Source organism: Oncorhynchus nerka, linkage group LG4 (assembly GCF_034236695.1).
Source record: "Oncorhynchus nerka isolate Pitt River linkage group LG4, Oner_Uvic_2.0, whole genome shotgun sequence".
NCBI classification, from domain to species: Eukaryota; Metazoa; Chordata; class Actinopteri; order Salmoniformes; family Salmonidae; genus Oncorhynchus; species Oncorhynchus nerka.
In genome coordinates, this window is record NC_088399.1 from 62,629,330 (window position 1) to 62,643,659 (window position 14,330).

The 14,330-nt window shown below is 41.9% G+C and overlaps 1 protein-coding gene across 1 annotated transcript; it reads right to left on the minus strand.

Moving 5' to 3' along the window:
- Positions 1 to 1,041: 1,041 nt before the first annotated feature.
- On the minus strand, positions 1,042 to 13,182 carry LOC115128361 (triosephosphate isomerase A). Its single transcript, XM_029658159.2, has 6 exons — positions 12,938 to 13,182; positions 7,205 to 7,328; positions 4,704 to 4,921; positions 4,151 to 4,236; positions 2,092 to 2,179; positions 1,042 to 1,721 (listed from the first exon to the last, which is right to left on the minus strand). Exons 1-6 carry the CDS (start codon positions 13,170 to 13,172, stop codon positions 1,603 to 1,605), a joined length of 870 nt encoding a protein of 289 aa, XP_029514019.2. The 5' UTR covers positions 13,173 to 13,182; the 3' UTR covers positions 1,042 to 1,602.
- Between the last annotated feature and the right edge of the window lie 1,148 nt (positions 13,183 to 14,330).

Consider the following 14,330-nt stretch of genomic DNA (forward strand, 5'->3'; position numbering starts at 1 on the left):
TCTGTGTGCTCTACGTGTAGTTCCCAATTTACGGCGCTGGATGCCACAGTATGCCTCCCACTATCCCACACACACACAACATTCCCATGTAAATACAGAACAGATGACAAACACTTCCTGTAACACTATTTCATGTTTGGCAAGTGAATTGATTATACCATTTTGTAAACTATTTAGCTAGTGTAAAGTTACTGTATCTTAGCTAACAATTCTAAAATATCAAGAAGGGATATTTCAGGATGTTGGCAATGAAGCCCTTTGAAGGGAGTTTGGGCTGCCTGTGTAAATGCAGCCATTGGAGGTAGTTTCATGAGCCAATGCTAACCAGCGTTAGCACAATGACTGGAAGTCTACAGGAACAGCTAGTGGTTCCCCAAAGACTTCCAGTCATTGCGCTAACCCTAGTAAGCATTTGTGCTACACTAGTTAGCAGCTTCCTTCAATCTGAACGCAGAGACAAAAATGGTATCCACGAGTTCACCTCTCTGAGAATTTCATCTACTTCCCCAAAGTATCCCTTTAAAATTGGGTTGAATACACTTTCAGGATTACAAGACAGCTTGCTAGTTACCTTGGAGGTTTCTCTGAGGAAGATATTTAACTTGTTACTCTGATCTTAAAAGCAGCACACTGCTGCTAAATGAATATAGGGGAAACAGTAAAATCCTGATTGTTTAGAATGGAAAGAAGTGGAGGGTGCTCAACCAGGTGAGTAGAGGTGCAGACAAAACGCAATCATTGTAAAGGTTCTGATGGAGGCCTTTGATGGCTGAAACATCAAGCTTTTAAATTGTTTAAACAGAAATACATCTTAATAGTGAGTGATTGTTCCACCTTTTCCTTTTCAATCGTTTTGTTTATAAGACAGTATTATCCAGTGTGCTTTTGGTGGATGGAAGGAGTCATTTCTACTAGTCATGCAGTAACTGGAGAGACTTCAGTTGGCTCTAATAAATGATGCAATGCCTCAAGGTCGACAACATGACAATAAAAAGCCACAGAAACGGAGGACAGACTCAAAGGAGGGAGAACACAGGCAAGTTCACAGCACAGACTAAACCATTTATTCAAGTAGTCTTCAGCCTTGTGGGTTTGTCTTGACAGTCTTTTGCTGGAAAAAGTTATTGACATGTGCTTCAACCAATAGGAGAGAAAGGGCAGGACTAAACCAAGTGCGTGCATGACTGTGCTTCTAGTGACTAATGCAACTTGTACAGTCACTAGCAATACACTAAGTACTGGTCCCTCTACAGTTGTGAGTGAACACATATCCAGTGTGGAACATCAAGTGCAGTGCTTATTAATATATCAGAAAAATACATTTTAGAATGTATACTGATATAGCAGTTGTTAGGAACTTGCATCCAAAGGGCCGTTCCAATGTAAAAAGTCCCATCCTCAACACATAGAATACCATCTGCATCAACCAATGGAGACTTTTACTGTGGCGGGCCCCTAAACTACAGTGTAGTACAAAGTGAGTCAAATAGTCCCTTGTTGACAGACACAAAAACACAGGTAAGACATTGTCACACAGAGACTCTGGGAAGAGGGACAGTCACAGGACACTACTAGCAGCAGGTTAGGTTGCTCTTGTGCGCTCTAGGCACGCGCGTTGATGATGTCAACAAACTCTGGCTTGAGGGAGGCTCCGCCAACCAGGAAGCCGTCCACGTCGTTTTGGGAGCCCAGCTCTTTGCAGTTGGCCCCTGTAACTGAGCCTGGAGGAGAAGGGAGGGACTTTGGTTAAACAAAATAACTTCACAAGCATGTGTCTGTACATAGATTGTAAAAACTTTGATGAAATTCTTGCATATCAAAGGTTTAGGAACACTAATTAATATCATTCTCAAGATACCAATGTACATATCTACCAAAGTAATGTTATACGTTATACATGCTCTAAACTCCATTTGATTGTCAGTGTTAATTGTCCCCATCTCTACTCAGCCTAATACATACTTTACATTTCCATTAGGAACAGTGTCTCTGGGGATTGTCTCTTAGCTATCAGCAGCCTTGTAGAGAATGGAAAAGACCCTCTGATAAGATAAGGTTCCCAGCGCTGGGTTCAGGGTGTCCCCTACTGACCTCCGTAGATGATGCGGACAGAGTCGGCCACGGCCTCAGAGACGTTGGCCCTGACCCACTCCCTCAGTTTCTCATGCACCTCCTGGGCCTGGGGCGAGACGAGAAGTACACACACACACAAATTTACAGTGTTTTTGGAAAGTATTCAGACCCCTGGACTTTTTCCACATTTTGTTACGTTACATTCTTATTCTAAAATGTATGAAATGTTTTTCCTCATCAATCTACACACAATACCTCAATGACAAAGCAAAAGCAAAAAAACAGGTTTAGAAATGTTTGCACATGTATTAAACATAAAAAACAAATAACCTATTTACATAAGTATTCAGACCGTTTGCTATGAGACTTGAAATTAAGCTCAGGTGCATCCCGTTTCTATTGATCATCCTTGAGATGTGGACTCCAATCAAGTTGTAGAAACCTGGGGTAAATTCAATTGATTGGACATGATTTGGAAAGACACACACCTGTCTATATAAGGTCCCACAGTTGACAGTCCATGTCAGAGCAAAAACCAAGCCATGAGGTCGAAGGAATTGTCTGTAGAGCTCCGAGACAGGATTGTGTCGAGGCACCAAAACATTTCTGTAGCATTGAAGGTCCCCAAGAACACAGTGGCCGTCAACATTCTTAAATGGAAGAAGTTTGGAACCACCAAGACTCTTCCTAGAGCTGGTCGCCCGGCCAAACTGAGCAATCGGGGGAGAAGAGCCTTGGTCACGACCTTTGTCACTCTGACAGAGCTCCAGAGTTCCTCTGTGGACATGAGAACCTTCCAGAAGGACAACCATCTCGGCAGCACACCACCAATCAGGCCTTTATGGTAGAGTGGCCAGACGGAAGCCACTCCTCGGTAAAAGGCACATAACAGCCCACTTAGTTTGCAAAAAGGCACCTAAAGGACTCTGACAATGAGAAACAAGATTCTCTCGTCTGATGAAATCAAGATTCAACTGTCCTGAATGCCAAGCATCACGTTTGGAGGAAACCTGGCACCATCCCTACGGTGAAGCATGGTGATGGCAGCATCATGCGGTGTGGATATTTTTCAGCGGCAGGGACTGGGAGACTACTCAGGATCGAGGGAAAGATGAACGGAGCAACGTACAGAGAGAACTTGCTCCAGAGCACTCAGATTGCGGTCAAGGTTCACCTTCCAACAGAACAACGACCCTAAGCACACAGCCAAGGCAACGCATGAGTGGCTTTGGGACGAGTCTCAATGTCCTTGAGTGGCCCAGCCATAGCCCGGACTTGAACCCAATCGATCATCTCTGGAGAAACCTGAAAATAGCTGTGCAGCAACACTCCCCATCCAACCTGACAGAGCTTGAGAGGATCTGCAGATAAGAGAGAACCTCCCCAAATACAGGTGTGCCAAGCTTGTAGCGTAATACCCAAGAAGACTCGAGGCTGTAAACGCTGCCAAAGGTCCTTCAACAAAGTACTGAGTGAAGTGTGTGAATACTTATGTAAATGTAATGAGTTGTGTGCATTTTTAATTTTTTTTATAAATGTGCAAACATTTCTAAAAACCTGTTTTCGCTTCGTCATTATGGGGTATTATGTGTAGATTGAGGGAAAAATATTTAAATCAATTTTAGATTAAGTCTAACGGAACAAAATATGGAAAAAGTAAAAGGGGTATGGATATTTTCTGAATGCACTGTATAGTAAATAGGTACATGCACACTTGAACCAGATCTCTCTTGGACCAGGTCTCTTGAGAAATAGATTCTCTGAGACTAGCCTGGATAAATAAAGATTGAAAAGGTCCAATGCAGCCATCTCAATATCAAATCATTCCTGGTTAACAATTAAGTACTTTACTGTGATTGTTTTAAATTTTAAAAAATAATAAAAACGTCTTCATAGCAAAGAGCAATTCCTCAAGCAATAATTGTTCTAGGACTGTCTGGGAGTGGTCTGAGTGGGGAGGGCAAAACCCAATATGCATCCCCCCACAGAGCGGCTTGTAACTATTAAATAACATAGTAAAATATGCACAATGTATGTAAATAAGTCAATGTTGTTAAGAAACGGTGATGAGTCGTACCTGCTCGGGTGAGGCCGTCTTGCCGGTACCGATGGCCCACACCGGCTCGTAAGCCAGCACCACTTTGCTCCAGTCCTTCACGTTGTCTACAACACAACAGCTTATTATCAAGATAATGGACGCCACTGTATGTAGATAATGGTAAGGTGAGATAATGATAAGGCAAGGTAGGTATACCAATTTTTAGGTCTCAGGCAAGGGTTCCATTCATGCAACACCACCGTTTAGTGAACTACTGCCAACCCCTTTGACTACCACAAAATTCCCCCAAATTTCCCCTTTGAGACTAACATTTTCCACTTAAACCGAAATTGGAAGGTTTTGTAAAAAATTTGGAAGGTGTGCAACAGTGCTATGCGGAGCTGGATATCTGAATCTAGAGTGGGTAGAAGAGATACAATTGAGCTTTCATGGACATTAAAAATAAAAAGAATCCCACAGAATGATTCAGTGGAGAAAACAATGGGTATGTACTTGTACATCATGTGCTGGTGTGGTGTATCACACAGTCCTGTGACGCACATCAGACCCAGAGTTCGATCCCAGCTGTTACCTGCGATGGCCTGGGTCTGGGCGTACACCACCTCCTCTGTGGTTCCAGCCTCCCTCTCCTCCAGCTTCTCTCCGATGCAGGCGATCACCCCCAGGTCACTCTCCAGGGCGTGGGCCACCTTCTGACCAATCAGCTCGTCGCTCTCCCCGAACACATGACGCCTCTCCGAGTGGCCCAGAATCACCCACTCCACGCCACAGTCCTTTATCATCGCAGGGCTGAGGAAGCGAGAGAGGGAGACTCAATATATCCACTAGCAATAGATTTAATTGAAAATAGCGCAAAATACATTTTTGGTATCTCATATTTTTCTGGCAATTCTCACAAACGTCATTGGGAGGAAGGATGTTTGAAATGCTTTATTAAATTTGCATCAAACCATTTAAAAACATTTTTTAAATCATGATGAAAGTGGCCATTTTTGATTCTGAAATTAAATTTTCATTCATTTATTCAATGTGAGAATGGTCAACTACCCGTTTTGATTGTGTTAATTTTAAAGGTATTGTTTGGAACAATACACTCTACAGGTACATCCCGTTTCCAGTGCGGGCTTTCTGCGAAGTCTGAAGGTATGATCAATGTTATGTGCACCATCAACACAGTGAATGGGGAAATGGATTCAGAGGTAATTCCCTCTGCTGGTGACTTGCTGAATGTGCAATCCTAAAGGAGGACTAGCACCAGGTGTAGCCAGCCCAAAATAAAAAGTAGTGAGCCAGGCCTTCCAGGGCCAAATGACCTATATTTTGGTGGCCTCTGGTACATTCTAATGCCTCGATTCCATCTGAGAAACACCGCAAAATTGAATACATTATCAAATGTACCATCCAGATTGGAAACAGTTGTGGCATTGTGTGTAGAAGGACATGACTTTACCATTTAAATTACAGGAAATGTATGAATTCAGTGTATTTGTAGTTATTTTGGATATTGTCTAGGCCTATATGATCAGGACTATTTTCTAAGTAAAAGCACATTAAACATTTAAAGCTGCAGTATGTCACTTTTTTTGGCAACCAGACCAAATTCACATAGAAATGTGAGTTATAGATCTGTCATTTGCATTGAAAGCAAGTCTAAGAAGCGGTAGATGTGTTCTAAGTGCGCCATTTCCATGCTTCCCGTTCGTACGTTTTTGCGTCTTTAACTTGCGGTTTTGTACACCAGCTTCAAACTGAAAATACATTATTTTGGGTTATGGAAAATATATTTCAAAGCAGTTTAGATGGTACAATGATTCTCTGCATAATGAGAGCTTGTTTTTGTCACAAACTGAAATTAGGCAAACTATTAGGATTCTAGCAGCCAGGAAATGCCAGATCGATTTCTACATATTGCACCTTTAACCTGTCTACTCTTGAGATTGTCTTATTTACAGTTTTACTGCAAAATATGAATAGCCACAATGTCTGCTCTTCAAATTATGAATAACAACCTAGTGTATGAACAAAATAATGTAAATAGCCAAGCAACAAGGACAAAGTCACTTTAGTAGACTTTTGGGTCAATTCAACCAACTTCACTCAAGTGTGCACAGCACCCCAGGCACTGTTGCTGCGGTCCAGGCACTGTTGCTGCACGCCAGGTGGGATATATGGGACCCTACGTAGTTCCTGGCATAGAAATAAGAAACCAATCTTATTTCTATGGTTCTTTGTGTGATTAGCTACCACTTATGAAACAAACGGCAGAAATACTTTGTTGTTATGAAATCATAAGTCGCACATGTGCTCATACTTTACTTTTTCAGTTCGCACACATCTATTTTTAATAGTGTGAGTATAATGGTCGCACTGTAGAGCCCTCAAATTCACTAAACAGGTTGCAGGCAAACCATTTCATGTGGATTAATTACCTGACGCATGGGGAAAAAGGTAACGACCGGGCAGATGGAAACGCATCTCTGGTGGGAAAAGTAGCTGGGTGAAAATGAGTAATCGGCTGTTTAGCCGACAGTCGGCGCTAGTGGTTAACGACCTATAATGTCAATGTATAAAATGTGTCATATCATTAGAAAGTACCAGAGAGCCCACTGTGGAAATATGACGTGTTTGAAGAATATTGTTATAACCAAAATGTAAACAAAAAAAACAGAAGGGACATTTTGAGATGAATTTATCCAACATTAAAAATATTAATATGAAAATATGTATTTTTGAATCTAAACATACTCCATATGTCTAAAACTACAAGGAGTATAATAACGCCAAGATGTCTGTATCATGTATGGTTCACAGAACATAGGATCGTACATGACGCATGGTTAGGTCTAAATAGGCCAATTTCATTATGATACTTTTTTTTAAATACAAATGTAAAAAACATGTTCAACATCCTTCTTCCCAATGAAGTTCCTTTTACAGGAACAACCAGGAACAATCTGAGAACCGAAAAATAAATAAATTGCCCAATAAGGAGGCCATCTTTAACAAGTTTTCTGTCACAGATTCTGTCTCAAAGTGGAAGACGTGTCGTCATACGCAAGTGTGGAGCCTTACCTGATCTCGCCAGTGAAAGCCCCCTTGGCGACTTTGTAGCAGTTCTGTGCAGCCACACCGATCCTGGCATCCAGGTTCGAGCGGGCAAAGTCGAGGTAGACGGTGGGAGCGCCACACACCACCTCTGTGTGAGTGTATAAGAGGGAGAGGGAGACAACGGTGGGGGTGAGGAGACAAGAGAGGGAGACAGTAGGAGTTAGGAGAACATCAGAAGAAATCAAATCAAATTGCATTTGTCACATCTAGGGTTGCAAAGGGTTGGAAACTCTCCGGTATATTTCTGGAATTTTTCCATGGGACGTTAAGCCCGGGTATTTTGCTTAAATTCATAAAAGAAGTTAGCTTATAAGTGAACCTTTTCTATGGGATACACTTAAGGAAATTCTAGGTCTTGTGGTATATTTTGGCTAAACTATCCCCAATTAAATGGAATTGCAACCCTCTACATGCACAGTGCATTCTTCCATCACATGTACAGCTGATTCTCAAAATCTTGCACACTAATGAGATGCTATTGAGCCCACACTACTACACTGTCTGAGCCAAGGACCACATGCTTTCTGGTAAGTTTTGATTACAATACTGGGTGGGGTGAATATACACTGCTCAAAAAAATAAAGGGAACACTTAAACAACACAATGTAACTCCAAGTCAATCACACTTCTGTGAAGTCAAACTGTCCACTTAGGAAGCAACATTGATTGACAATACATTTCACATGCTGTTGTGCAAATGGAATAGACAACAGGTGGAAATTATAGGCAATTAGCAAGACACCCCCAATAAAGGAGTGGTTCTGCAGGTGATAACCACAGACCACTTCTCAGTTCCTATGCTTCCTGGCTGATGTTTTGGTCACTTTTGAATGCTGGCGGTGCTTTCACTCTAGTGGTAGCATGAGATGAGGTCTACAACCCACACAAGTGGCTCAGGTAGTGCAGCTCATCCAGGATGACACATCAATGCGAGCTGTGGCAAGAAGGTTTGCTGTGTCTGTTATTTTAGTGTTCCCTTTAATTTTAAAACATTTATCTTACAAAGGAGTTGTTTAATCTAACTGCTTAACTATTTATCTGTACACAGAATTGTGTAAATGTTTAAACTTATTTTTCTAATGTTTACAGGAAAATTCCACAGGCTCTATCTGATGTGTGGAGACATTTCACTGCAGCTAATGTAGAAGAAAAAGCTGTGTACATTTGCAAATACTGTGCCAAATTATATGTGAAGAATGCAACAAAGATGCAGAATCATCTGGCCAAGTGCATAAAGTGCACAACAAGTAACTTTGACAAAAGTCCCTCTACTTCTATTCGAAGTGAAAATTATGAATCAGACACCTTATCGATAGCAACAGCTCATGGTCCTCCTGAAATCAGAAGTTATTTTTGACTCAATGGAGGAATGTAGTCAGATAAATACTAATGAATGTCTTGCTCAAGCTGTGTATTCAACTGGTTGACCTCTGATGCTCACAGGCAATGTGTATTGGAAGAGATTTCTTAATGTTCTTCGCCCAGCATACACCCCTCCAATCAGACATGCTTTATATACTCATTTGCTGGATGCAGAGTTCAAGTGAAGATAAAGCAAATCATTGAGAAAGCAGACTATTGCAAAAACTGCAGTTCTGAAATGCATCAAAAAGCGTGAAGACTTCTGCCTGAAGTCCATACACGCCGCTGCGTACATGTTGGACCCCAAGAATGCTGGCAAGAGCATCCTGTCTGGTGCATGGATAAACAAGACCTATGGTGTCATCACTACCGTGTCTCGCCACCTTGGCCTGGAAGAGGGCAAGTTTCTTGGCAGTCTGGCGAAGTACACTTCCAACCAAGGTCTTTGGGATAGAGATGCAATATGGCAGTCGTGCCAACATATCTCATCAGCCACCTGGTGGAAGGGCCTTTGTGAATCTTAGGCTCTTTCTCCTGTTGCCTCCATCATCCTCCAAATCCCACCAATATCAGCCACCTCAGAGTGCAACTGGTCCTTGTTTGGGAACACACACACACCAAAGCATGCAACAGGCTGACCAATACAAGGGTTGAAAAATTGATGAAAAACAAAGTGACAGTGAAGATGAGGCCTTAGAGTCTGATGTTCAAGAGGTAGACATTGAGGAGGTCCAGGGAGAAGACATGGAAGCCTGAGAGGAAGATAGTCTAGAAACTAAAGCTTTGGTTATCATTTTACAGATGCATGTTGAAAAACGTTTTTGGGAGATGCGTTGGATCATTGGGGATCATTCAATATTCCCTTTCTTTTGTTGTTCAGTGAAATCATCCCATGTGAAGAGTCAACTAATTTAATTAAAGTTCAATTCGTAACTAAATTGTTATTTTTATTGGAAGGACTTAAACATGTACAATTATGTCTACTTAAGGTAAAAGGTTTATGTTTCTGTCTCTTTATGATATGGTAAATATATCCAATGCAAAATAAATCTACATTTAAAATGGTATTAATTTGCATTAATTCCCATAGAAAGTTTCCACCTCTGAATATTCCACAAATGTGCAACCCTAGTTATGTCACAAAGTATTTGCATAAAGTTCAGCTTTCCCCAACTTTGGTCCAACCCAGTTCACGTCCCTTGCCCATGCTCGCGTCGCCCAAACAGTCCTCCGCCCACTTCGCTTGGAAATGAAGAGCTTTCCGTAGTTTCATCGCCCACATAGTCATCAGTTGAGAGGCACTGTAAAAGCCAATTCATCCTTGCCCCAGAAATGCAATCTGTAGGCTGCGTACAGAGGGTGTGATGCAATCGCAGAGCCTCCGGAGGCCAAACGGAGCTCTGTACCGCATCGTTGTACGCCTCCCAAATGTTGACTATGCGGAGGGCACCTTATAGCTTCGCATTGACATGACTGGTTGACGGTAGGTGGGGGCGGGAGGTCCTGTATAAACACAAACTCACCTAGACAACTTCTTGCACAACAGCTCTGCAAAGCTTTCTTCGTGTCCAACAAGTTTCTCTGCCCTTATCCTTGTTCTGAACACCTCCAAAACAAAGGTCATGTGGTTTGGTAAGAAGAATGCCCCTCTCTCCCCGCAGGTGTTATTACTACCTCTGAGGGTTTAGAGCTTGAGGTGGTCACCTCATACAAATACTTGGGAGTATGGCTACACGGTGCACTGTCCTTCTCTCAGCACATATCAAAGCTGCAGCCTAAAGTTCAATCTAGACTATGTTTCTTCTATCGTAATCGCTTCTCTTTAACCCCAGCTGCAAAACTAACCCTGATTCAGATGACCATGCTAGATTATGGAGACGTAATTTCTAGATCGGCAGGTAAGGTTGCTCTTGAGCGGCTAGAAGTTCTTTACCATTTGGCCATCAGATTTGCCACCAATGCTCCTTATAGGACACATCACTGCACTCTATAGTCTTCTGTAAACTGGTCATCTCTGTATACCCGTCACAAGACCAACTGGTTGTTGCTTATTTATAAAACCCTCTTAGGCCTCACTCCCCCCCTATCTGAGATATCTACCGCAGCACTCATCCTCCACATAGACAAGCAACCCGGGATGTGGGTGCTTCTGTTCTGCCAGTCACATTCTGTTAAAAGGTCCCCAAAGCACCCACATCCCGGGGTTGCTTGTCTATTCAGTTGGCTGCAGCTAGTGGCCGGAACAAGTTGCAACAAACACTCAAACGGGACAGTTTTATCTCAATCTCTTCATTCAATTACCCAATCACTGACACTCTTACTGACAGTTGTGGCTGCTTTGCGTGATGTACTGTTGTCTCTACCTTCTTGCCCTTTGTCTGTGCCCAACGATGTCTGTTTTGTGCTGCTACCATGTTGTGCTGCTACCATGTTGTCATGTTGTGCTGCTACCATGCTGTGTTGTCATGTGTTTCTGCCATGCTATGTTGCGGTCTATTGTCTCTATGTAGTGTTGCATTGCCTCTTGTCGTGATGCGTTTTAAATAAAAAAATATAGGACAAAAGAGGCCTTTTGGTAGGCCGTCATTGTAAATAAGAATTTGTTCTTAACTGACCTGCCTAGTTAAATTATTATAATTATTTTTTTTAAAAGAAGTATGAAAGCCCTGACTTCTGCAGAGGCTGTATATTATGTACGGGTGATGATTTAACAGAAGTGCATTTGCAAAAAAAAACACAATCATTGCACAAATGTACCTAACCATAAACATCAATGCCTTTTTTAAAATCAATACACAGAAGTATGGTTTTTTAAACCTGGATATTTAGTTAAGAAATTCATGTTAGCAGGCAATATTAACTAGGGAAATTGTGTCCCTTCTCTTGCGTACAGTGCAAGCAGAGTCAGGGTATATGCGACCATTTCTTCCTAACAAAGACTGTAATTAATTAGCCAGATTTTTACATAATTATGACATAACATTGAACAGCAATATTTAGACTTAGGGTTGCCACCCGTTCGATAAGATGCGGAACGGTTCCGTATTTCACTGAAAGAATAAACGTTTTGTTTTCGAAATTATAGTTTCCGGATTTGACCATATTAATGACCTAAGGCTCGTATTTCTGTGTTTATTATATTATAATTAAGTATATGATTTGATATGTCTGAGCAGTAATAGGCAGCAGCAGCAGGCTTGTAAGCATTCATTCAAACAGCACTTTACTGCGTTTGCCAGCAGCGTTTAGCAATGCTTGAAGCACAGCGCTGTTTATGACTTCAAGCCTATTAACTCCAGAGATTAAGCTGGCAATACTAAAGTGCCTATAAGAACATCCAATAGTCAAGGTATATGAAATACAAATGGTATAGACAGAAATAGTCCACGCGTCATAATTCTTATAATAACTACAACCTAAAACTTCTTAACTGGGAATATTGAACCACCAGCGCTCATATGCTCTCACCTTCTGAGCAAGGAACTTAAACGTAATATTTTTTACATGGCACATATTGCACTTTTACTTTCTTCTTCAACACTGTTTCTGCATTATTTAAACCAAATTGAACATGTTTCCTTATTTATTTGAGACTAAATAGATTTGATTTATGTATTATATTAAGTTTTTTTTTTTTTTTTTTTAAGTGTTCCTTGTTCATTCAGTATCGTTGTAATTGTCATTATTACAAATATATATATAAAAACAGTCAGATTAATCGGTACCGGCTTTTTTTGGTCCTCAATAAACCGGTATCAGCATTAAAATCATAATCGGTCAACCTCTAGATTTTAGTCTTCATGTCCAACAATGACATTAAAAAAATAAATTACATCTGATAACATGGGGACCCATGAAAAACCACCCGCGGGCCAAATTCGGCCCACCAGTTGGGGAACCCTGGCCTATCCCATAAACACTGGCCAAACATAAGGTTACTTTGCAAGTGACAGATGATTAGGACTGTGGTAAAATTGACTCAGGACCAGTGTTCAGCCAGTCACTCTCAAGTCAAAAGGCATTGCAGACAAGCAGGCTTATTGGGAATTCAAGGCCCAGGTGTCATCGATGCACTCAGATATGATACACTACGCTCAGGCCAATGAGCACAGCTTGCGCTAGGCCAACAACCCTGCATGGATGGAGCGGTCAAAAGATACATGTCACGAAACTACAATGTTATGGTGTCGTTTGACGCATAGTGTTAAAAAAATATTTCACATTTACTCTTTACATGCAAGTATTGGATATTGGTATCAGTCAGAATGAACTGTAAACAACGTATTAGGGTTCATTCTAGACAAGATACTTTGAGACAAAAAAAACATTGTATACCGGTTTCATCGTGGAGGCTTGCGGTGTTCAGGGTCGTTATGAGGTCGCCCAGGCTTTTCTTGTCACCGTTCATCTTCCAGTTTCCTCCCACGAAAAATGTTCTGGACGACATGATGACTGGGCGGTAGATGATACTAGAAAAACGACGACACGGGCCTAGGAGGTGATGCTTTTGATACGAACAGCGGGCAAACAAAAGCTTTCTTCTTCTTTGGGATTGGTTTGCGGATCGCATCCAATTTAAAGGTGCATACACCGCCACCTACTGTGCCAAAGTGTGAGGCCAGTCAAATTAATTTAATTATTCCTGTCCCTAAAAGGAAAAACTTGCACCAACAACTAACCCTACACCTAAATAACACTATTTAATAAAAATACAAATCACCTCTTCTGCAATAAAATACTTACATGTAAACAGGTAGCCTATTTCACTGCAGCTACCACCTACACTAAAACCCACCACCCCCATTCCATTACTTTTACACTATCTGCTTCTGCACCATGCCAACGGCCTGGGAGGATGGGAAACTACCCCTCAACACACCCTGTAACTCTTCTGATGTCAAATCTCATATACTGCAGCTGCCACCACAACATATTTTCTCTGTGATTGCTATGAACGCTAAGAAGCCAACTTTACTGAAGCATAACTCACTCGTTACCCTATCCCTCAAATCTACTACTCAATAGGATCCCTCACCCTTGACCCATCCTGCTCTACTTTCTTCACTGCATCAGCATTCAACATCCTCTGCACTACTCTGACTCTGACCACTTCAACCTTCCTCTCTCGCACCGGACACTTCGGAACCCCAGCAACATGAGCACCCCTACCCCCGACTTCTTCTTCTTCTTTTTCTTCTTCTTATTCTATGATATAATGGGGCTTTGCAAACAAACGTCAAAGGTGCCACCTAATGTGCTGGAGTGTGTGGTCAATCACGGTTGACAACACTTCTAACTCAGTACTTCTGAGAAAATAAAAAGAGTCCTACTAACTTCTAATAGACCCTCCCCCATCCCCCATCCCCCAAATCCTTTCCAACCCCTGTCCAACCCCGTCCAACCTCAATGACCCTACAGTTCAATCTTTCCCTCTCTTCAACAGGAGGTCAGAGGCCTGGCAGTGTGGTGCCAGGACTACAACAACCTCTCCCTCAATGTGAGCAAGACAAAGGAGCTGATCGCGGGCTACAGGAAAAGGCAGGCCTAACAGGCCCCCATTAACATCGACGGGGCTGTAATGGAGCGGGTCGAGAGTTTCAAGTTCCTTGGAGTCCACATCACCAACAAACTATTATGGTCCAAACACAACAAGACAGTCGTGAAGAGGGCACGACAACACCTTTTCCCCCTCAGGAGACTGAAAAGATTTGGTATGAGTCCCCAGATC